Raw genomic sequence first — 25,429 nt, forward strand, 5'->3', positions numbered from 1 at the left:
TTTCTGCCACTTGCAAGGAAGGTGTGACTTGAAGAGATAATAGGATCTAGGAACTACATTTGCGTTTGTATCTTGTATTGCTACATCCGATACTTTCCCTCTGCAAAACAAGCTGGAAGATTCCATCAGTGGTGACTGTATAGTTCTGATCTTGTACACTGAGTTGTGGGTTGGCCTCTGCATGTGTGGAGATAACTGTCTGATTAGGCTCGCGTACACACTAGGAGGTCATGTAAATTTTGTGAATATAGGCAAATAATCCATATGAAGAATTACATCCCACATCCTATGTGGTCACCAACCAGCATTCACTGAGAGGAACACTTTCAATTTATTGGTCTGTCTCATAAACCTTATTTAATCTTTATACACTAGTTACCAGATTTTTGGGGGAAAAAATAAGAGGAACAGCAGAGTTAAATTATTGTGTTTTAATGGGGTTCTTAAACATTTCCTCCTGAGGCTGTAATCATTTCCTAAAGCTTTTATAAGCATCATCTCTCAAATCAATTCCTGGCACATGCATATACTAGCATCTTTTAGTGGATCACAACGTGCTTTCACAAGCATCAAATCTTACTACATCCCTTAAAAGCTTTGTATTTATATCAATTTTATAATGGTGCAATGGTTAAATAGTTTACCTACAGTAACAAAGTCACTGGCAAAACTGGGATTAGGCCAAGGAGACCTACAAAGTCCCCTGTGCTAACCAACTGGGACAATACTGTCCCAACCAGCAGTATTTTAATTATATGAAGTGAATGACACTACACTAAACAGGGTTGATTCTCAGATCTCTAAGCATTATCCACATTTTGAAAAAGACCAACCTGTAGAAAGATCTGCTGCAGCCTCTCTATACAGTTCTTGTACCAAGGCGTAATTACATCAATCCCACCGGTTTCACACCGCACTAAATGCTCTGTTAATATCATAATGAAACGCTAAAAAGGAAAATAGTTTTAATGAAAAACTGGCTAAGTATGTCTTGGAACATGAAGAAAAAACTCAGTAATCTTAGACAAGTAACAGAGAGAAAGTTGTGCTAGTCTATATACTATCAAAACAAAAAAGCAGTCAAGTAGCTCTTTAAAGACTGATAAATTATTTTATCAGTCTTTAAAGTGCTACCTTACTGCTTTTTTGTTTTAATCTTAGAAAAAAAGTGTGTGTTATTCTGGAAAAAATAATCCATAAGATACTCTACAGACAGAAGTCATGAACAGTAAAGTCTGAATAATTCATTTAAATGAAGAGATGCTGAACTCTGAAACAACTACATTTAGACAACATTGCCTTTTGCTTATTCAAAAAAGTGTGGTAAGAACTCCTTTATTCCAACACAACGGAGTTGAACAAGTTGTCTTTAGGGGAAACCCAGAAGCTTGTTGCTCTGAAGTGGCTGGCCCACATGACTAGCAACCATAAGTAAAGCTACTCATCCTTTTTCACACCTTACTAATTTCAGTCACCATAAAAACTGAGAGTTATCAGAGAGAGGAAATCCCACACCATTACCTGGAATATAACAAGGAAGAGATTCTTTTGTTCACTCTGAGCAGACTCTACTTTTTCTTGCAAGCGTTCTATCTGCTCTTCCAATGGTCCATCTTCCCTATCACTGCTTCGGTCATCATCGTCGTCGTCATCATCACTGTCTCGCTGGAAGTGAAAACAACAAAAATTCCAGACACAACCAAACCAATCTTGGTAAAATTTGGCCAGCGACCTATCTGGGGAGTATGCACTCGTACAGTGTATGCGCATGGCTGCTTGGAACTTGCCTGATGAACTTTGGCAGAAGTGGAGCTGCTCTGCAATCACTTATGAATTCTTGGGATGTTTGCTATAGGAATATGCTGCTTTAGTTTACTAAGGGCTGGAAGTGTAGATGAATGGCTCAAGCAAGCCACTTTTAGGCAAAACACTTGAAGAGACAGTGACAGGGCAGGAAGAGGCCTGGAAACCAGGACAGTAAAAATAACTGGCAGATTGAAAAAGGAAAGATCCACCCTAACCTCCTCCCAAGAGATGGGGAGCTTTCAGGCAGAACCAGACAAACACACCCCTATGCTCAGCGGGGAACGTCTGAAGAAGTTTGGCCTGCTTGGTTTAGTTGCTGGGAATGGTAAGCAGTGTCGTGGTTTTAAAATCTTTAAATGCTTTGTTTCTACTGTTACACACACCTGGGTTTAAAAAGACTATCTGGTTAATAAAATCCTCTGGTCAGACACTGCTGAATGGAAGAGTGGCAGGTGCTAGAACTCAGTAGACTCTACTGGGCATGCCCAGTTAATACCCTGGATGCTGGGCCTGGTCTAAGAGTGCTCTGGGAAAGATAAAGGCACAAGGAGGTGCACTTGGACACCAGGAAGGGGACAGAAGGACAGTAACCCTTGTAATTGTGCCATGGGCTCATTATGGTACTCCATAAGAAAGAAGCATGTTAATACTAGTTATGCTCTGTCGCCAATCAATGAAAAAAAAATTCTTCCAAGCTGCCTTTTGACCCTTAGCCAGGAGTCAGTCAAGAGAAGTTACAGAAAGAACTGCTGTTTAGTAGGAAATAAGGAACTGGGCAGATGAGCGTTTTGACTGGCAGTAAAATTTGCTTTGTCATTCTCAGAAATGGTTGTTTTCCTGCACAGATATCCATAAATTAACAAAATTATACACTTAACATATTTATAGAAATACTATATGCAAAATCAACGTAGAATGACAAAACCAGGGCCCTGTGTTAAGTAATCCAAAAGGTCCGATTGTCTGCATAAAAACTGACAAGCAAGTACTTTTCCTGTGCAGCCCCTGATGTAACTTTTCTGCGGCATGGCTTGTATCAGCACTGAAACCTTACAGGTCCAGTCCTTTAGGGAGCACTGTTCACACAACACAGCCTACAACATTGTTCAGAACTAAATTTCAACATATCTGGAAGCGTGTTACATAAAAACAAACAGAGAAGCGTCTTAGGGGATTAAGAACCTTTAATGCACATACAAGCGATGTCTGGAGAGGCAAACCTATTTTTTTCCCCCACAAATATAGTTTTGGATGTCAGCAATCTAATCAGATTTTCAGGCATCAGCTTTTCCATTTTGGCATTCAGTTATCTTTTGAACCAAAATGATGTTTTATAAAAATAATATTGAAGTCCTTACACGCCAGACAAAGCCTGTAAGGTTTACCTTCTTGTAAAGTAACCTTTGGGAGTATATAATCACACATGGACATTAAAAATATATTCAGAGCAAACAAACAAAAAAGAGTATGTGAAACTGTCCAAATCCAAAAGCATGCCATGGAAAGGAAGAATGGGACAGTAGGTCAGCTCAGTCCTCCAGCTTCTCTACTGCGACTAAACTCTCTAATCTGCTTGTCTGTAACATTTACCAAGTTACTAAATGATATATCTAAAATTTGAAGGTGAGTTTTCTACCTGCAACTACAGTAAAGGTGAAACACTAAATTTACTAGAAAACAAGGAGAGACTTAGCTTTCTCTGGAACATTTATAGTTAACTACAGATGAACACTAAATTTTTATTACCAGCTTATGAGGAAAACAGTCCAAAATAATAAAAGAATACAGACTGAGCTCCATTTACTTTGATTTCTTGGCTGTGACAACCTCTATAGGTCATCTGATTATCATATTATTGCCACAATCCTCCTTGAATCCCAGTCAATATCTAAGTGCTACAGATGGACACACTGTTTCCAAACCATTAACAGCATATTTATTTTGAGTGTCTCAGAGCAAGTCTTATAGCAGTTGACGAGCTTCTTGCCCCAGACAAAGCATGATTTAATCTGAAATGCAGTACATTTTAAATTTAGATAGCCTTACTTCAAACACATGTATTTAAAAGATACAGAACAAGTTACATACGCGTTTGTGTTGCCTGGCTAATCTTGCTTTAGTCTCCTCTAGCTCCTTTTGGATCTTCACTACATGCTTGTTCATCTTACGAATTGTGGAGTGCAAGATCTCCCAGATATAGAACCTAGCAGAGATACAATTATAATCTTACTTTAGCCTGTAACAAGATACAAAATATAGTAAGTAGTAAACTGTTAAAGAGCAAAGAGAAAAAAATCACAAGTTTAACATATTAACTGCATTTTAGCCTCAATCTTCTTTTTCAGGCTAATAGCAACAATACTGGTTTAAAGTGTACCTATTTTATTACAGAAATGCATGCACAGGAAGAATTTACTAATATTTCAACCATAGCTTGAATTACTTTGCAATTTATGCAACATATGCATTTGAAGAACACATATTCCACTGAGGAATGGAAGGGTAGGATCTGGTAATGCATGTACTCTGGTCTTGGGCACATCATCAAAAGGAATGCTTAACTCCAGTGGAGAGCTGGATTGGCCACAACTGGCTCCAGACTTCTGGCAGGGAGGCCTGGAGCTCAGGACCAGAGCCTGTTGACCCTGACACTCCATTTCGTTAACTGCATCCAGCACCAAGGAGCAGGGTTGGGGGTGGGTATATAAGCAACCATGCCCTTTGAGCAGCACGAAGTATTTATGCTCCATCCCACGGGCAGTGGGAAGAAAGGAGGCCAGTCTCTGCCAGATGGTGGGGGCAGTGGACATGATGGTTTTGTTAAACAGGAGGGCTACATGCAATGGTCCCTCTGAAGTGAAAATGTCACACGTAAGGTCAATAGATTCAGTAACTTCCTCCACAAGAATGTTGAGGCTGACCGCCACCAGCCGAAGGTGGCCCTGGAGTACTAGGAAGACCATGGGTGCAGGCCCTGAGGCTGATGAACCCACAACTCCCTTGTCCGGAGAGGAGCTGGAGGAGGCCAGTGGGGGCGCCACTGCCACTGAGTCCCCTGGCTGATGAGGCAGAGTACAAGGGGCTGCCTCTAGAGGAGTGGAAGGATGAGGATCTGGAGGTGGGCAGCTGACAGTCACCTCAGGAGCCCAGGAAGTAGCCAAAGTATGAGACCTAGTAGGAGGCACAGTCCCCTGCCCCTTACAGTACACCCAAAACATCCAGAACTGCCACAAGGAAGACCAGCGGGAAGCAACTGAGTCCTAATTCAGGTGGGAGTCCCTCAAGACAGGGGTCGGACACAACTGAAACCCCTTGAAAAGAAATAGGCAAGGCTGAGCAGAGAGGTCATTGTGGGGTCGACCCTGAAGGAGCCACCAGGGACTGGCACAAGGAGCGGGAACACCAAGGAGGCAAAGCCTTGCACACAGGGATAAACAGATGCTGAGAGCCCAATTCCATGAGTATACTGGTGAAGGGTTCTGGACCAGAGTGGAGAGTGGAACCTGGTTCTGGAGTGGGAACAGTGCTGGGGTGTGTCCAAGCTTGTCAGTGGATGGGGCCAAAGCACATGGATTCCGGAGCCCAAAGATGAGCATGATCTAGATGGAAGCAGGCCAGGCAAGGCATAGTGCTGAGCATCGCTGCAGGAGAGTGTGTGCCAAGGAGACAGACAGCCTAGAGCGTGAACAGGCAGGCATTGAGCAGGACAGACAATGAAGCCACAAGAGCAACTGGTGCCATGAGTCGGACAGACGCTGCCACATGCAGCTGTGTAGGGGCTCAGAGTGGGGCTGTAACGGTGCGTGGTCAGGTGCTTGAGCCTGAACTGGAGCAACCAGAAGATCAGGCGAATCCAGGAGGATCAGTCTCAGTGTGCAGGATGCTGGGGCATCACGATCACAGGCCCTGGGACTGTCTGATGCCGTCAGTGCAAAGGTGAATGGAGTTAGTACCGACAACTTAGGTGTCTTGGAGGTGTGCACTGGAGAGTCAGAGCAGTTCCATGGAGGTTTCAGATGAGACATGCCATTTTTCAGTACAGGGCCTGGAGCCAAGGACAGAGTGCTGCACATGGAAGGAAGGGCTGCTCTGCCACGGAGGTTGAAGTGTTGACTCCATAAGGAGCTGCTGGAGCCAAAAGTCATGCTCCTTGCAAGTCTGTAGCTTGAAACTCCTGCAGATACAGGGCTTACCTGGTTGCTGAGCTTCACCCAAACAATGAAGGAAGGAGTTGTGAGGGTTGCTTGTGGACATGGACTTTAAGCAGGCACTGCACTGCTTAAAGCCTTGAGACTTTTTCCATGGCCCAAACCCCAGAGGGGAGAACGCAGTGAGAGAGAGAGAGAGAGACCTTCCCCACCCGCAGACTGCCTAACACCAACTAGAAACAACAACAGGTATGCTAAAGACTACCACTTACAACTATTTACACAAGAAACACGAGGGAGCTGTGGCACAGCAACAGGTATTTAGTCTCAATACCAACAGCCTCGTGGGCAGTAAGAAAAGAACTGGAGGAGAGTCGGGTCCGCAGGGTCACATACAGGGTCCGCAGTGATGCCACTCCGGGGGCTTCACAGCCGACACGACTAGTGGTTGCTAGGGAAAAACGTCCAAGAGCTGTGCATGTGCATGCGCCTGATTTGGATACGAGCAAGCACTCAGAGAAGAACGTGACAGTCCCTGCACCAACAAGCAGCTCACATAATAACTGCAGAAGCAGATCTTTCTCAGAGGCACACTTAAGTTACAGATCACTGCCAGGAAACTACAGGCGATGGATTCTTATGCACCTTACGGACCTGTACCTCAGCTCTAAATGGAAACAGCTGAAGGACAAATATCCTTTTGAAGGGGTTGACATGTAGGTTGTATATGAAGTGCAAAGGCAACTTTTACTTAAAAAAATGGTTTGCTTACTATAATGAAGCCAAGTATTTGAGCAAAATAGAAACAAATTCAGAGTATATTGTCCACAAGATAAAAATATGTCTAAGCCACCAGAAGTTAGTATCAAAAGCAGAAAATTCATTTTGTTACCTAGTGAAGTCATGAGCAAGCTCTGGAGAGAAGATCCAATTGGCAACAGCAGCACAATCAACTATTTGCGTTCGAATCATCTTATCTACAAGCACAGCAATCATCTGAATCATGGGAGAAAAAAGAAATATCTACTAACTGTATTACAGCATCATGGTACCTATGGTAACTGTACCAAAGAGCTGAAAGTCAAATTGCCATGAAATTGAAATAAATACTGAAAGGAGGTAACGCAGTGAGAAAGAGATAAAACAGATTTTTATCTAATCTCCGGTGTTGTTACTAACACCAGTAAATAAATCTTGAATTCTTTCTAATATACAATAAGTAAATAAACAGCGGCCTTCACAGAAAATAAGACAAGGCAAACATAAAAAGCAAACCTTCTCTTTTCAAACAATTCAGTTCCTAAGCTTCTCCATGCTCATTCTGTAGCATGCCATTATTGTGAGAATGTAAGTGTCAATACACATCTGAAATCACCACTCTTACCTGAGGATGGTTCTTCCAGACTTCGTACACAACCCTCAGCACATGGAGCTTTCCCTCATCACTTTCAGCGAGTGTTTTGAAGACTTCATGAAACCTTGTTATAATGAATGAAAGTGATCAGCAGACGTCCAGCAAGTAGCTGGAGTGATCCAGCAGAAGTTCAGGTGTATATGTCCATGCAGCCTAGGGCAATGAGCCCCCCAGTCTAGGACCACAGATGGGCTCATTCTGCACTAAAAATAGCTGTGTAGACATTGTGTCTCAGGCTAGAGCTCGGGTGGGGGATGGGTTCAGAGGCTAAGCTATAACTTCCAAGCACGGTCCATGCAGCTGCTTGTAGCAGCCTGTGATCCCAAGTCCATGGGCCCAAACTGGGAGGCTCACTTGTGTAAGCTGTGATTCATGGTGATTCTCCAATAGGCCACTGCTAAACAGAGCACTTCTGAAAGTTTAGGCAAATAAACTTATTTGAAACTGATGAGAATTAAATCCTCATGTCAATCATCTCAACTTGGGCTAAAGTGCAACAATCAGGGTGTGATTCTCCCCCACAGTAGCCTGCTATGGTCTCACGGGCTGTGCATGCTCTGACAACGTATGTTAAAGCACTCTAGCAAACCCTTAGTGACACATCAGGGTCCTCACAGTTTGATCACAGTAGGCTACATGGAGCGGTACTTCATCCCCAGAGTCTCACTGGTCATGCAGATAAGACCTTAAGTCAGTGTAATTTACCAAGCGACTTACTGCCACTTATCTCCTGAACGAGAGCAGCCACACGCGGATTTAACATTTTAAATCATGAACACTGACTTGAAACCTTTAACTGATTTCACCAGCAGCAGTACAACCTGAAAACATTTCACACTCCAGTGCTAGTTCAGAAACCAACACACAGATACGGGAGTGAGCTGATACAGAATTCATGTACACGAAATGCCACATTTTAACATAGCATATTGTAACTACATACACAATGTTTAATCAAGACAAATTCAAAGAACACATTTTAGACAGTTGTAATAGAGCGTCTAAGAGTTCAAATCCTTCTGTACCAGAGGCTTGGAATCAAAAAATCCAGTAAAAAAATTCTAGAATATATTTTATCTTGTTCAAGCAAATGTAAGACATTTACATCAAAAAGCTTTTGATTTAATGTATGGTTTTCTACTGACTTAATTGCTTGTGTCATATTTATAGTTACTTAATCAGTATTGTATGGTACAACCTCCAGGACCCTTTGCTAGACAGGTGTGATCTGTAATAGTAAATGTAATTTCATGCCACTTGCTGTTTGGCACATTCAGCACATAAGTTTAATTATTTGTCAGTTAGCTGCTCCTGCTCTGAAGCATCCCAATATATGCAGTGCTTGTAACCTCACACGTAGCACCAGACTGCAAGGCAGGAGGGGGGGTTATATGAGGAGTATTCTCCACTACATGGCCTTGTCTTGCAAATGCAGAGGGTTTTCTTATTCTAAAAGTTACAAGTGTAAAAAAATAGCAGAACTATACCACACAGGAGAAAAACGCCTCATTTACCTGCCCCCACTTTGTGCTGGCACTGGGTAGCAGGGATGTCGCCAGCACAGTGCACAAATGGAAATATAGCACTATCAAGTCATGTCTGAGAAGATACTAAGCCATAAGATACTGATTGCACTGTGCTCATTTCCAACTCTTTTTTTCCTAAATACCATCAGCATCCCCACCTGCCTCTGTCTCTGCACCATGGAATACCACAAAACTATAAACACACACAGAACTAGTGTAAATTTCACCAAGCCCAAATTAGTAAGAGACACCAAACCTCACTCAGTACAACTGATAAAAGAAAAATCTGGAATTTTTAGATAATGCTATATCGGTTAGAGCAGAGAAAATGACTAGGATGGTATTTAGAACACAAGCACGTAAGAATTTGATACATAAGACAACTGTTTTTTGAGCTTGCACTTCTCCCATGCCTGGGTTAGCTTAGCTCCAGGTTTCCAAGAAGATTCTAGCATGCTGGTAGATGGTCACCTATGATTAGGGCCATACCAAATTCACAGCATGCAAAATGTGTCACAGACAATTTCTCAGATTGAGGCCCTGACCCAAAAAGGATACCATGCCACCCTTACTTCTGTGCTGCAGCTGGTGGCAGCTCTCCCTTCAGAGCTGAGATCCTAGCCAGCCAGTAGCCACTGCTCTCCAGCTGCTCAGCTCTGAAGGCAGCACCCCTATCAGCAGCTGCAATGCATAGCACAGCTGCACCACCTGCCCTGAAAACACCCACAATAGCCTTGCAACCCCCTCAGTTCTTTTTTGGATCAGGACCCCTACAGTTACAACACTGAAATTTCTCTCCTTCCTCATGGACACATTACACTGCACAGCATATGAAACACTGAAGTTTGTGGAAGAACAATTTTACCAAACAATTCACCGTTTTAATCAAAATGCATTCCATAAACCCACAAAAATAATGCATTTGTCACTTACTTTGCCAGAGCACTGAATGAGTGGCTGAAGGACTTGGCAGCTAAATGGAGCAGAGTCTGTACAAAAACTTCTATTTTCAAAGGGTTAAAGGTGAATCCTTCATCTGAAAGTTGTTTCAAAGTGAAAGAGTGGGTTAAATTAAAATCGATATTGGAAGTATTTTTCAGAATTTAACCCTGAAAAAAAGCTCTGAAATCAATTCATGGCGTATTTTGCAAAACTTAAAATCTGGCTTCTGAGTTCTGCAGCCTGATCAGGTATCAATCATTGCTTTCTAATCAGCAACTCCCTCAGGCTGCCAGGTGCTGCTATGCACAGCTAGCCTTACCTTGGTAGCATGTCGCTCCTGAAGTGCATTCAGAAAGAGAAGTTACTCACCGTAGTAAGGATGGTTCTTCGAGATGTGTCCCCGTGGGTGCTCCACAATAGGTGACTACCCAGCAGTAACCCAAGAAAGGAGGTGGGTAATCGGGTTATGTGCAGCTTGCCCCAAAAGGACCGCTGTCGAGAGGCGGGTATCCTCTTGGAATACCTGGTGTAGGGCATAATGCTTGGTGAAGGCGTCACAGGATGACCAGGTCGCCGCTCTGCAAATGTCTTTTAGCACGATGCCCTTGAAAAAGGCTGTTGATGCTGCCACTGCCTGGGTGGAATGAGCCCTAGGAGGGGCCAGTAAAGGAGTTTTTCGAAGTTTGTAGCACGTCTTTATGCATGACACAATGTGCTTCGAGATTCTCTGTGAAGAGAGACCCTCTCCTTTTGATCTGGGAGCGAAAGAGTCTGTCCGTTTTCCGGAAGGACTTAGTTCTGTCTATGTAGAAGGCCAACGCCCTCCTCACATCCAGGAGGTGCAGGCATGCCTCCTTGTTGGAGCTATGAGGCTTCGGGTAAAACGAGGGTAAAACTATAGGTTCGCTAAGATGGAACTCTGAAGAAACTTTCAGAACAAAGGCTGGGTGCAGCCGTAATGTCACCGCCTCCTTTGAGAATACCATGTAGGGCGGCGTTGCCATAACTGCTGCGAGCTCACTGACCCTGTGAACTGACGTGATTGCAAGAAGGAAGGTTGTCTTTATCGTAAGGAGACGGAGGAAAACCGTGGCTAAGGGTTCAAAGGGTGGTCCTGTTAGCGCGCTGAGCACCAGGTCCAAGCTCCACGATGGTGGAAGCGGTTTCCGAGAGGGGTACAGGTTTACCAGCCCCTTCAGGAACCTGGTAACAATAGGATGAGCAAACACCGTGGGCTCTCCTTCTTCGTGCCGAAAAGCCGATATAGCGGCGAGATGGACCTTCAACGAGGAGAGGGAGAGCCCGCCTCTCTTGAGGTCCAGTAAGTATTCTAGTATGACAGGTATAGGCACTTCAAGGGGATCTAACTGCTTGGCAGAACACCATGCAGTGAATCGAGTCCATTTCTGTTTGTAGTTCTTCCTGGTGGAGATCCTTCGGCTACTTTCCAGGACTTGTTTCACTCCCTCCGTACATGTACTTTCTAGGGAGCTGAGCCATGGATTAACCATGCTTGTAGGCGCAGGCCTCGGGGGTAAGGATGCACTATGGACCCCTGGGCCTGCGTGAGCAGGTCCGGTGCTACCGGAAGGGGAAGCGGTGGACAATCCGACATGCGGAGAAGCAAGGGGAACCATTGCTGTCGATCCCATGTGGGGACCACTAGGATCATGCGGGCGCCACTAGGATCATGCGGGCTCTCTCCCTCCTGGCTTTCTGCAGGACCTTGTGGATGAGCACTGTGGGGGGGGAATGCATAAAGCAGTGGGCCCTTCCACGAAATCGCGAACACGTACCTCAGGGACCCCCACCCCAGTCCTGCCCTTGAGCAGTATTGGGGGCACTTCCTGTTGTGCTGAGTGGCAAACAGGTCTATCTGGGGAAACCCCCATGCCTGAAAAATTGGTCATAGCAGATCGGAGCGGATCTGCCACTCGTGTGTGAGTGCGAAGTGCCTGCTCAGCTGGTCTGCCTTCACGTTGTGAGCACCTGGTAAGTACGAGGCTTTCAATGTTATATTGTTGGCGATGCACCAGTTCCACAGCCGGACTGCTTCCACACATAAGGCATGGGATCGAGCTCCGTCTTGTCGGTTTATATAAAACATGGTGGAGATATTGTCTGTATTGATCCTGACTACCTTGCCTTGTATGTGGTCTTGAAAATGTTTGCAGGCGTTGAACACCGCTCTGAGCTCCAGAATATTTATATGCAGTGACTGTTCCGTAGGGGACCACAGTCCTTGCGTCACCTTTTCGCCAATATGTGCTCCCCACCCTATGCGGGAGGCGTTGGTGGTGAGAAAAATAGAGATTTGTGGTTGGTGAAAGGATACCCCTGTTAGCATGTTCTTGGGGTTTACCCACCATTGCAGGGATCTGCGCACCTCTATCGTGGGCGACACCACCCTGTGGACGGTATGGGATGCCGGCTTGTAAACACTCGCCAACCAATGTTGTAGGTTGCGCATATGCAATCTGGCGTTCTGTACCACGAACGTTGCCGCTGCCATGTGGCCGAACAGCTGCAAGCACGTTAAAACCGGCACCGTGGGGCTGTATGTAATGACTTGTACCAGGGAACCGATAGCGCGAAAGCGAGCGTCGGGTAGATAAACTCTTGCTGTGATAGAATTTATGCGTGCCCCTATGAACTCTATGTCCTGTGTGGGGTCGATCTTTGATTTCGCAAGGTTGATGACCAGGCCCAGCGAAGAAAACGTGTTTGCTGTTACACATATCATGCGTAGTACCTCCTCTTTCGAGGCCCCTTTCAGTAGGCAGTCGTCCAGGTATGGGAATATAAATACCCCGTCTGTGCAGGTAGGCTGACACCACTGCCAGGGTCTTGGTGAAGACTCTGGGGGCCGAGGAGAGGCCGAACAGCAGAACCTTGTATTGGAAATGTTCTTTGCCGACCATAAACCAGAGAAAACGTCTGTGAGCCGGGTGGATCATTATATGAAAATACGCATCTTGTAAGTCGAGGGCTGCAAACCAATCTCCATCGTCCAGTGCCGTGAGTATAGAGGCGACTGTGATCATCCGAAAGCATTGTTTGCGTAAGTACCGGTTGAGGCCCCGAAGATCTAAGATGGGCCTCCAGCCTCCTGTTTTCTTCTCTGTGAAGAAGTATCGTGAATAAAACCCTTTCCCTTGAAGTTGCTCCGGCACTCTTTCGACCGCCCCTATAAGCATCAGGTGGTCCACCTCGTGCTTGAGTTTCGCCTCGTGGGAGGCATCCCTGAGATGAGGCCTGGGCGGAGGTCTTGGCAGTGGGAGAGACTGAAAGGGGATCACGTAACCCGTGGCTATGATCTCTAGTACCCACTTGTCTGTGGTGATCTTTTGCCATTGTGAGTGGAACGGTCAGAGGCGATGATGGAACATTAATTGTGGATGACATTGCGCGATGGTAGTAATAGTGCAGCCCTCGATCTTGTCTGTCAAACTTGTTGCCTTTGGGCCTGCCCCAAGGATGCATGGCCTTGTTGGGAACGTCGCCTGGGAGTTCTATACTGTTGTTGCTGTTGATGCCGCCCTTGGTCATAGCCCCATTGGTACTGAGCACGCTGAGGCTGGTACGGGTATCGCCGTTGTTGAGGGTAATACTTTTTCTTTCTGTATGGAGGGGTATAAATACCCAGGGTTCTGAGTGTCGCTCTTGAGTCTTTACTGGAATGAAGGACCGAATCAGTTGACTCTGCAAACAACTTCTGCCATGTCGAAAGGGAGATCGACAATTTTTGCCTGCAGATCCCTCGGGATACCCGATGTCTGGAGCCAGGATTCCCTGCGCATGACCACTGCCGTAGCTGTTAAGCGTGCCGCCGTGTCCGCTACGTCCAGGGCGATCTGGACTCCCGTCCTTGAGGCTGCATAGCCCTCTTGCACGATGGCCTTCAGCACCGGCTTATCTTCTGGAAGCGAATCCATGAGAGAAGTAATGCTCTGAATGCGCGGGCCGGCTGTTTAGTAATCGGAGGCTCAGCCTCTGCCACGTGTGCTGCTGCGCTGCTGCTCGCTTGTGACTGTGGCTGGGGGCTATGAGCTACGCCCGTCCCGCTCGCTGTGACCGCCGGCAGGGATCGGGCTGGAGAGAGCTTCCTCTGTTTTTACACTGAGGGGGTGAGGGACACCGCCTTCCTTTTATGGAGCCCTGTGGGTCCCTCCGATTGAGGCCTCTCCAGCACGTCTGGCTGGAGGGCCTTATCAAACAGCAGCATTTTCAGCCGCATTTCTCTGTCCTTTCTGGCTCTGGCCATGAGCTTTGCACAGAAGGAGCATTTCTGGGTGACGTGTGATTCCCCCAGGCATCTGATACATTGACTGTGCCCATCAGAGGCCGGCATAGCTTCGCGGCAGGACTCACACTTCTTGAATCCTAAAGAGGACATTGTGGTGAGTCTTTGAGCTGTTAATAGGGTACTTAGCACCTTCTCTGTGCCTGTTCCCCTCTCACGGACTCCAGCCTGCCGCAGCAGGAGGCCTACTGGCCTTCACGTCCCTGGGGTGCCTCCGCTCCTCCTCTCATTTTTAAGACTTTCTACTTATATATAATTATTATTATTTTCTTTTTGCAATAAAGAAAACAAACAATTTAACTAAGAACTCTGAAAGAGAACTCTAAAACTCTGAAAAAAAAAGACTCTAAATACGCTGACGCTGGCCGCAGCCTGAGCAGATTCCGTCTGCAGCCGATGGCGGTTAAGAAGGAACTGGCGGGGACGGGATCGCGCACGTGGCCGGGAGCGTGCAGAGGAGCGGCGCGGTCCGGCGCATGCGCGGTCCGGCAGAAACTGCTGGAAAGATCCGATCTGCAGTGCCGGGGCGAGCCCGACACCTATCGTGGAGCACCCACGGGGACATTCGAGGAAGAACTCAACTTCTCCCTTACCCACTATAGGAGGTGAGCATCTAACTCTTGTTTTATACCAGCAGGGAAGATTCCATTCCCATTTGAAAGTTTTATCAAACCTAGCAAAGAATCTTTTGCTGACTTTCAAAAGCACACAGAATCACAGGGCTGGAAGGGACCTCAGGAGGTCATCTAGTCCAACCCCCTGCTTCAAGCACGATCAACCCCTACTAAGTCATCCCAGCCAGGACCTTGTCCAGCTGGGACTTAAACAAAAGCACTCATATCAACATCCTTCTTTTCAGAGGAAAAGCAATTTTACCCCTCTAGGACTCCTATAATCCATTCTTTCCCTGATTTCAGACATTTATCTCTATGTATTTTGGTTTTTATTATATAACTTCACCTAGGTGCCTGTACAGTCTCACATATTACTACTGAATTATTCAAGTTCTTTTCCACCCAAACTACTAACTTTAGATGCAACCTCTCAAACCTAATTTGTCCTCCCTTCTAAAGCGCCTGAGAAAAGATAAGCCCCGACCAGAACGACACTGGCTCTGTTTAGAGCAAGGATGAGTCTGGGAAGTGAACCTAAATAAAAGCCCCCTTATAAAAATGTTGATTTTATTTAAACCAGAGGAATGACAGCTTGAGCTCTTTAGCGAACCTCAACTGCAAAGAAATCTACAAAGGAGTGATCTCTCACATAATTAGGAAAAAAAACATGCTGCATTTTCTAAGTCAAAACTAATATCAAGAATTTTATCCTGGTGGCGAAATATTTCATTTACCTTTTAGTACATCTCAAATGCCAGTTTACTCCTTTCTACCACTAGCCCAGTAATAAATATGGATTGCGTTTGCGGGGCTAGAGATAAACAAAAATACACTCAATATTTTATATTGGTTCTGTTTTCTGCTAAGTGATGCTAAATAGAGAGGCTATGAAATCATGAGGCAATGTATGAGGTACCTAGTTCTATAGGATAATGAAAATAACTTTGAACATAGAAAAAATGACATTGTAACACATAATTTCGAATATTCTTACCGTCGTCATCATCCTGGTTAGGATTGGGCACATCTTTTAAGATGCCGAAGATTTCATCATTACTTGCCTTATTTTTAATGGCAATGGTCAAACATAGTGCAACAGTATATCCTGGAAGAGATTCTGAACAGAAGACAAAAGGTCTGAATATCTAGTTTTATGTCAGCCTGTGCTTTCTCAGAAAAGCATGGACTTTTCCTTGAACAATAAAAAAATTCAACAATTACAGCTCTGTATTAATAGAACTAAGATTGTGTCATGCTGGAAATATGGATTTTGCAACAAGCTGCAGGCTCATATGCTACACCTGCACCATAAGCAGCCAACTCACAAATCTTCAATTCCTCTCAAGATGTGAACTTGTTTTAATGTTCAGTGAACAGATGAACTTTGTCTTCAAAATGCTATCAAAATATTAGTTTTCTAAATAGCTTTTACACTTACTATTGCTTTCATCTCCATATTTATAAATACACGATGGGTTTGCAGGACTAAGGACAGAGAAGGTAGCAGGAACAATATCTATGATCCGCTGATGGTATGAAAGCCTGCAAGAGAAAAAGATAGTTGCAATGGAATTAACATGGGAATATTTTCAGGGATACCCAAGGGTGTCACCTTAAAGTAGCTCGTATTATATTTTAATTCTGGCAGACCAAAAAACAAGTAATTGTTTACTACTACTACTATTTGTGTGGATATCTCCTTGCAGACATTAAGAGCCAATGAAACTGGTTTCTACACTGACTTTATGATGCACTTCAAGTTATGCAGTCTTCCCCCACCTTACGAGGATAATTCATTCTTAAAAAAACCCCTCTTAGGGTGAATTCTCTTAAGTCAAAAACATAATTACCATTAATTTCAATGTGAAAAAATTTTATGCATTCCTGAGCCCCAAAATTTACACCCATTTATGCTAAAAGGACCACCAAATCCCATTAAAATAAACACAATTACTTCAATAGTTAACATTAGTTATCATAACACAACCTAACAAGGCATTTTCCCTTAATTAATTACTCTATAATATGGCTGTCTACCTGCTTTCACAGGGCTGTCCCAAGTGCAGAGATGGGGCTACGAGGGAGGCGCAAAGCCGGGTAGCTTCCTGTGGCTGCAGAAGCAGGGCCGGTGCAAGGGGGTGGGCAGGGCACAGGGAGGCAGCCCAGCCTGAGCGCAGCTTAGGTTAAGCGGGGAGGGGGCGGTGCCAGGGGCTGGCTGCATGGGGAGCTAGGCAGGCACAGGGGTCCCCCGGCTGGCAAGGGGCAATGCCTTGCTCATGCGGGGCTGCGTGGCAGAGAGGCCCCACCAGCGGTGTGCGACACAGCAGCAGCGGGCGAACCAGGTGCTAAACGGGACGGAACGCCACAGGTGGCGAGCTGCACCCAAGGCACAGGTGCACAGGGCGGGTGGCGGCAGCCCCCTAGCCACCCGGGGCGGGCTGCACACCCAGCATCCATGTCTCACAGAGTGGCATGACCTACTGCCGGGACTTGGATGAGTCCACCTCCCTGCACCAGACCACCACCCTCTCGCAGGACACTGCCGCCCTTCTGCATGGCCTCTTCATCAAGACAGATGCGGCCAGCTCCATCCCCTTGGTGCTCGCCTACCAGAGCCGCCAGCCTCTGCCCAGCCCTCGCCCGTGCCACCAGGAGCGAAAGGAGCCTGCGGCCACTGGCCAGGCCAGGGCGCACCGCTGCTGCAGCGCCGAGGCGGAGACCCAGACCAGCCACAGCAGCGTCAAGGTAAAGGCAGGGGCAGGCCGAGGTGCCTGGAGCGGCGGCTCCGTGGATGGGCGCTGTCCCCTCCTCTCCTGGCTCCGGAGGTGGGCACCCATTGCGGCTGGCCAGGGGCTCCAGGAAACCGCTGCTGGGCACTACAGAGAGATGCGGCAGGTGGGCAGCAGCTGCGGCCTTTCTCCCGCTGCAGGATGGCTGCGTCCCGCTGAGGCGTGCAAAATCCAAATCAGTCCTCATAAATTCAAAGAAATGCCTCATAAGCCAAAGTAGGGGTATTAAATGAAACTCCTCGTAAAGCTGAATTCTCATAACCCAAATGGGTGTATCTCGGGGTATGACTGTATTGTGAAATTTACGTAACTAATTTTGCTTGCAGAAAAGCTGAGGCACCATCAGCCATGGACATATTTTATTCAAACACTGAACATACTACTTGGATCACAGACAAGATACTGCTGTTACAGTTTAAAAATTAATGAATAAACTAATAATATAATAATAAACTTGACTAATCTGTTTTAACCCTCAGTTACATTCCATCTTTATAAACATTTCAGAAATCAGCCTACCAACATCTGAGGTGAGATAGAAGGGATTCACAGACAGAATATTTTTACCTGTCAGTGCTGTTACTCCTTCTACACTTCCTGACTCAAAGAAAGAAGTGAAAACAGTTTTCATTTGGGATCTTATGGCTTGGCTACACTATAATTTAGATGACTTAATTTTGACTAACATCAACCACTGTGATTATTCAGTCATCTCTTGGGGTCCACACTACCTTCCTTTTTGCAAGTGGAGTGTGTCCTCACCTGGTCTTTTTGCATCACATGAATTAAGTGCACTGACAGTCAAGCAGGGCTGAATTTCACAGCACAGAGCCTACCAGCAGTGATGCTGGAATGCTTGTCAGTTTCACACCGCTACTGTTTTTGCTCAAAAGAGCCACAGGCTGAGAGCTCTGGGAACTCTGCAGAGAGCTGAAGTCCAAGCACACAGTGCATGACAGCTGGGCCTGGAGTTGGGAGCTGGGGTAAAGCAGGGCTCCAGGTGGAAAGAGGGGAAACCTGGGAATAAGGGAACTTGGGGGGTGGAGACAGGAAAGCAGGTAAGCACTAGCTGGATCTTCCACACACCCCAGGGAAACAGCTGAAGCTGTGAGCAAGAGGTGGGATTCACAGCAGGGAACCTGTCAGTCTTTCTGGTCAATTTCACAGCACTGTGCTGGAGATGTGAAATTGACAGGAATTTTAGTCAACTGTAAACATAAGTAATGGGCATCTATACACAGACACTATTGCCATAACTACACTGACATAAACCCTGTGCCTCTGGTGAAGGTGAGGTGATTATGTCAGTGTAGTAGGGCACTTACACTGATGGCAGCAAAGCTGCAGCATAGACACTGACACAGCTAGATTGTCTTAAGCTGTCTTACGTTGACCTAACTATAGTGTAAACCAAGCCCTAATCACTTATGCACTTTGAAAAATTTTATCCTTATTTCCTCCCCATCACCAGCTGCTGGACCAATCCCGAGCACTAACAAGCACTGATTACTTCCTTTTAAGTTAAGAAGAATCCTGGATCCTCAGTAACAATCAAAATTACGTGCTATGTTACTTGCATGCCATTAGTAAGGTAGAACTCGGAAGTATGTTTCCTTCCTCCATGTAGTTTATGAATGACCAATATTCCAAGCCACATTACCTCCTCTGCCATACTCCACAATCAATTTCCACCACCTAACTCCCACTAAAGGGAGTGTCTAATCCTCTGGACTTGCATCTAAAAGGTGTGGATGTTTCTATTCCCATTTAAAGGCACTGCCTCTCCAATCTATTAGGGGAGTAGACTTGTCCCATTACTGGCATATTTCCAGGAGTCCTATCCGTCAAGACAACAAAACAGATTGACATCTTCTGAAAACATGAATTAAGAAAATAGGCTGAATAGGAAAGGATTCACAAGTACATATAGAGGCACAAAAGTTAAATGGAATCCAATTACTAATAACTTAAAGTAAACAAAAAGACCAGCCAATCTTGATAGTAAAGACCATGACGCAAAAGTGGTGTGTTCACAAGCCTCACTCACCTCATGCACTTTTCCAAGACTTCTCTTACAAATTTGGGTTTTGGCTTTTCAAGGTCCTGAGTAAGACAATCTGACCTATCAAAGTACAAAATTTGACAGCTTTTAGCAAGTGTTATATTTGCTTCTTAATCTGCTCTTAGATTGGCTCAGGGCAGTACAAAGTGTTCACAGGTTAAACCTGGTTAAGTTACAATGTTTTTCCTGCTCTCTAAAAGTATCAGCAATTTTGAGATGGGGGTACTATCAAATAACGGTACAAGAATCTGTGATCTGCCAACATAGATTCTTATTCTCACAAAATATATACTAAAATAACTGATTTCTAATTACAGTTAAAAAAAACCCACTATGTGAACTGTACTAAGCAGATTACAATATACTAAGTTACACAGTTACCCAAAGACCATGTTTTGCACCCTGGCTAAATTTAAATAGTTAGAAAGTTAAGGAATTATGGTGATTAATGCTTTAGAGAGATGCTAAATACAGATAGCTTCAGATAACTATTAGCAGCACCACTGGCATATTCTAGATAAGCTGTATGTAATATCTGACTCAAATGGAGATCCCAACAGAAACTTACCAATCTTCCCAACTCCAACGGAACTGAAAGTTACTCAGATGGTGGGAAAACCAGTTAATGAACCTTCAAGAGGGAAATGTTATAGTGCCATTAAGTATGTAATAACTCACAGAATAAATCATTAGATGAGAGGTTTCAATTATACTTGTCAAAAACAAGCCCAGAGACATTTCAATATTTGAGAAAAGCATGTTCTGAGAAATGGACAGAAGAAAGTCACAGTAGGTTATCTGGGTGTTATCCATTTAGTTAAAAAGGTGTACTCACATTTGATATGTCAGAATAGTAATAAAGAGGAAGCCGTGCTAGTCTATACACTATCAAAACAAAAAGCAGTCAAGTAGCACTTTAAAGACTAGCAAAATGGTTTATTAGGTGAGCTTTCGTGGGACAGACTGGCCCACAAAAGCTCACCTAATAAACCATTTTGCTAGTCTTTAAAGTGCTACTTGACTGCTTTTTGTTTTGATATGTCAGAGTTGATGTTACAGCTCCATTTACAGCAGAACACAAAGGTGCTGATATACCAAGATCAGCAACATTTAGATTCTTTACTTTAAGCGCTCAAGTCAAGTGGGATATTTTCAGTAGCGCAAAAAGGACTTGGGGTTTCCAGTTTATGTAAGTGAGACGTGCTTTCACCAGTCCCATAGGCACTTATGAAATTCAGTTCCCACGCTGCCTCTGCCCCACCAATACCTGCTAATCATCCCATTCCAAAAGGCTCAGAGTTTGAGAACTGTATAAATAGTCTATCCACAGAGGACTTTGCTCAGATATTCATATAAAAGTACAGCAAGCAATTTCAAAAGGGGTTACTAGATTTTTCATTTCCACTATTTTATCAGATATCACATGACTCAGGCATGCAGAAAAGTTTTTTCTATTTGTCAGATAAATGTCTTAACACAGTCCTTTGTAAGGTGCAGCTTCCCTCCCAACAATTAAAAGACACTGGTTAAACAGGTCACAACTTACAAGCTCAGAGCAATTACTAGCCTGTAATGAAATTTTATTATTGCTCCAAATGCAGCAATTGCAGAATTCCCCCAGCATTAATATAACATTAAAAGAAAATCAAATGAGGTCCATGAAGGAAACTAGGAAGAATGAAAAGTTCAATTCTGCAGTTTCAGGCCCCTACATAAATGATGACAAAACTTTGTTACTTGGCTCCAGGGGACTCCATTTTAGTGGTCTGTAAGGCACCCCTAAGTAGTAAACTTAGCATGCATGCTATCAGATACCAAACATTAGCCTTGTCTACACATGCAGCAATATGCAGGGTATATGTAGCAAGTGAAGGCTCAAGTTCTGGGGAGGCAGAGGGGGAAGGTGCTGGCAGCAGAACACTACACTGCTGAAACAAGGCACTGCTTGGGAGTGTAGAGAACCATGCAGAGAGTGTTCCCTTCTTAAGTTCTGGTGTTTCTGGATGCTGCATGCCTCAATAGTCCTTTGCTGCCTGCACTGCTACTGATACCCAGGCTGGGGAAGAGGGGTGTGCAGGGTCTGCAATTTTCACACATCTGTAAGTCAGATTCACCATAGTGGTCCCTTTATACCTTTTTATGAACAGAAGCCAAGACTGCTTATTGCACATATGTAGATTGTCTTTTTGATTTGTTCTCCATAGCTATTTAAATTCTTACAACATATTTCACAAGCTTCACATAACCCTTAGAACAACAAACTGTCCCCCTTCTTTACCCTGCTATCCCACTGTAAACCAGTTCTCAACCCACAACCCTCCCCGCTTCAGGCCAGAGAATGAAAGTAACATACATCAGCAAAGCATGGCCTGGACAGGTCCATAACTTGCCCATGCCCATAAGCAGTGATCTAGAGGGCAGTGGGTTGGCAGTGTAAGGCAAGTACCTTTCTAAGAGTAGGGAGAGAAGGATCTCAGCAGAGAAAGGTGAACAAGAGTTAAGGAGACAGCACCCTTCCGTTCAGAAAGCTTGAGACTAGTGTTCAAAGGCTAACACTCTAAGTATTTACAATTTTTTTTTTTAAATGGAGCCCATAGGTAGGTAGTAGGAAGAATTTCACATGACCCATTTTCAGTGAGAAAAACACCCTTCAGTGCATAAGCACTTACCTGTCCACGCACGTAGTGTTCATTGTGTCCAAACGCATGTACAGCATTTCTGTGGCTTGTGCAAGCTAGAAGGGTCTAATTAAGGCAAAAAGAGGAGTCTGATAAATTAGAGCTTATATTAGCTCTTTCCACTTTCCCAGGAGGGTTTCCAGAAGGATGATTTCTTTCCCAGTAATACTCTTTTCAACTATCCCAACCTGGGGCAATCTGGTAATTTCACCAAAAATGGGGAAACTGCACTTTGCCCAATAGGCAGGCTCTTGTCTCTGTTCCTAAAGAGAGTACTTCTCTTTCATTAGAGTCCAACGGGACAGTTATCACTGTTGGTCAGAATTCCCAGTACAAGACAACAGCATATCTATTTATACTTGTTGCCATCCGGCTTATTACGGAGACCCAAGTTTCAGTGACCACAACACTCTGGCTTCTGAAGAGAGAGTGTTTTTTGGAGAGGATGCGGTCTAACACTAACCAAGGAGCAAGAAGAACAAACCACCTTCACTAATTTTCATCTTAATTTCTATAAATACTGCACTTTTTGGCCACACTGTTAAAAGCCCTGCAAATCTGCAGCTATCCACTCAATATCTGTGGCTCATTTTTGTGGTTACAGCTATAAATTTTCTATCTAGAGCCCTGCAAATGAGTGGATATCTGTGGATCACTTTTGCAGATGCGGATACAAATTCTCTACCCGCTCAGTGCTCTACATATTGCTAAACCTGGTGGTGAAGAAAAAAAAATTGGAGGGAAGAATTTAAAACAGAAAACAGACAAAAATGGATGACAGTCCACCATGATTCTTAACTACTAATATTTTTAAATCTGTGGGATGATCTGGGGGCGTAGTAGGGGAAGAATAGCTCAGTGGTTTGAGCACTGGCCTGCTAAAAACCAGTGTTGTGAGCTCAGTCCTTGAGGGGGCCATTTAGGGATCTGGGGCAAATGATTAAAAAAAAAAATTTGTCAGGCATGGTGATTACATCCTGCTGGGAGGGCAGGGGACAGGACTCAATGACCTCTCAAGGTCCCTTCCAGCTTTAAGAGATGTGTGTATCCGCATATATGATGTAACAGGGCATAGGGAAGACATCTCCATTACGATGCAGCACAAAAACTACAACAGCTATTTCAGAGACAAACTTACTACATACACTGATATGTTACAATCTATTACTCTTGGGGGCGTTAGGAACAGTCTGAAAACGTTCACCTCCTCAAGTCATCCACTTAAAGCTGGTTCATTTCAGATTATGATACTAGAAGGGTGACAAAGACTTGACACAAAATTTTAGGGACTTTACCTGACCAATAAATCACAAACTGCGATATGATCCGAAACTTTATATTTCACAAGTCGTACACCATAAAGGCCTTTTAAGCTACTTGCACTGTTTAAATGGTTTCCTTCTCTCTCACAGGACAAAGGTCTCTATTTGAATCTTTTCAGGTAAGGAAGGAGAATACAGCTTAACAATTTACCTTTTCTAGTTTGCTTATAAAATAAATATCCATTTTGCTGTTTAACTGTTTGCTGTTTAACAAGCCTTAGAACCTCTATTCACTTTCAAGTGAATTATCTAGTGATACAACTTACACAAATGCTGCTGGTATTTGTAACCTAATTTTAGGTCCTGATATTAACAGAGTTAATAAGCAGAGTCACAGTAACTGAGAAACCACCATGCTCTGTTGGCTGAAGTAAATATGCCGAGTTTACTGACAATCTGTTCCCTGCATTACAAAGCAATTATATGTCATAATTAAAATAATCTCTAATACAGCATTTGGGATTTATTTTTAAAATTAGTATTTAAAGCACTGTAGATTTTTCTCATCACTGACACTAGAAACTCGGGTATCAGAACTACAGTGAATACTTGTCTGCATTGTTTTATTCAAATGACTATGAGGAAGAAGGAAATAATGTAAATTTTAGCAGTGACTCTAACACTAAAGCCTTCCAGAGAATTAAAAAAAAAGCATTCAAAGCTACAAGTCTCCTTAATAACGAGGACAGGATACAACTTGTGGTAAAGAGCCAGGCTGAAGTTTGCACAGTTCAATCAGAAGTGTTGTGTACATGACCTCAATGTGTGGTGGAACTGGAAGCTGAAAAAGTTCTGCAAATATCACCTAGGGCGAGGAAAAAAAAAAAAAAAAAGCGTGCTATCAGAGCTCAGTCTAGACACATGCAAACTAATCCCTCCTCATGCCCACGTCTGCACAATACTGACCAGATTCTGACAAACTCCACTGCCAGGCAACTCACATAAGACGTTTTATTTGTTAAATTCTTGCTATGAGGACTCAAAACGTGTTTCTGCCTCATTTCCGAGGTCTGTGATGCTCCATCTTTCCCTAAAGCACAAAGCTATACCCAGACATTTAAAGGATTCATGGCCTAGGCCCTGGGGCAGGGACAAAGAATGTTTTCAATTTGGGGACCACTGGCCCATAGATAAATCAGTTGAAGGCCACACAAGTGAGATGTGGTCCCCAACTGCATGGTGCCAGGGCTATGTAGCCTGGATGGGAAGAAGAGAGCAGGAGCAGGCTGAAGAGTGGGGCATCTGGAGGAGCAGGCTGGGGGTGTGGGTTTGGGGTGCGGAGTCTGGAAGGAAGGGGCGGGAGTGGTGTGCAGGTGGGAAGTGTGGGTAGGAGGTGGATACTGGAGGGAGTGGAGGGTTTGGGAAGGCAGGGTGTGGGTGGAGGAGAGTTGGGTCTGGAAGGGAGGGGACACAGGAGCAGTCAAGGGGCAGGTTTTCTGGGTGATGGGGGTGCAATTACCTGCTTACCCCGGGACACATATGGCTCTGCTCCCATTTCCAGACACTGCTGTGATTGAATTTCCAGCCAATCAGAGCAGTGGGAGGAAGCCTACAAGCAGGCTGCCGAGTCCGCTGCTGCTCTCTTTTCTTTTCCCGGCTGAAGGGAGTGGGGGAGAAATGAGATAGCCACAGCTGGCAGTGGAGCCTGGTGGTGCTTCCTGCTCTCTCCGTCCCCAGCGCAGCCCAGCCCCAGGTCTGGACCCTGACTTTGGCTTGCCTGATCTGGCCTGCATGGCTTGGGTCTCCAAACCCTCCACTCTGCCACAGGCTGGTTTCTATTGAGGGGGGCCTCCAGCCTTGGGGTCTGGATCCAGAAAAGCTATCC

At 44.7% G+C, this 25,429-nt stretch overlaps 1 protein-coding gene across 2 annotated transcripts in view; it reads right to left on the reverse strand.

Moving 5' to 3' along the window:
* The window catches only part of NCBP1 (nuclear cap binding protein subunit 1), a 47,292-nt gene that overhangs the window by 1,868 nt on the left and 19,995 nt on the right, over positions 1-25,429 (reverse strand). For both annotated transcript variants that reach the window (XM_074994488.1, XM_074994487.1), the window contains exons 11-22: positions 24,299-24,409; positions 22,274-22,338; positions 20,173-20,235; positions 19,590-19,664; positions 16,192-16,295; positions 15,748-15,870; positions 9,828-9,930; positions 7,339-7,432; positions 6,847-6,950; positions 3,895-4,009; positions 1,522-1,665; positions 834-947 (exon numbers count right to left, since the gene is read on the reverse strand). In XM_074994488.1, the coding sequence (XP_074850589.1) occupies positions 834-947; positions 1,522-1,665; positions 3,895-4,009; positions 6,847-6,950; positions 7,339-7,432; positions 9,828-9,930; positions 15,748-15,870; positions 16,192-16,295; positions 19,590-19,664; positions 20,173-20,235; positions 22,274-22,338; positions 24,299-24,409 (1,215 nt within the window). The remainder of the gene's footprint in view (positions 1-833; positions 948-1,521; positions 1,666-3,894; positions 4,010-6,846; positions 6,951-7,338; positions 7,433-9,827; positions 9,931-15,747; positions 15,871-16,191; positions 16,296-19,589; positions 19,665-20,172; positions 20,236-22,273; positions 22,339-24,298; positions 24,410-25,429) is intronic.

Source organism: Carettochelys insculpta, chromosome 5, assembly GCF_033958435.1.
Source record: "Carettochelys insculpta isolate YL-2023 chromosome 5, ASM3395843v1, whole genome shotgun sequence".
In the NCBI taxonomy this organism is placed as follows: Eukaryota; Metazoa; Chordata; order Testudines; family Carettochelyidae; genus Carettochelys; species Carettochelys insculpta.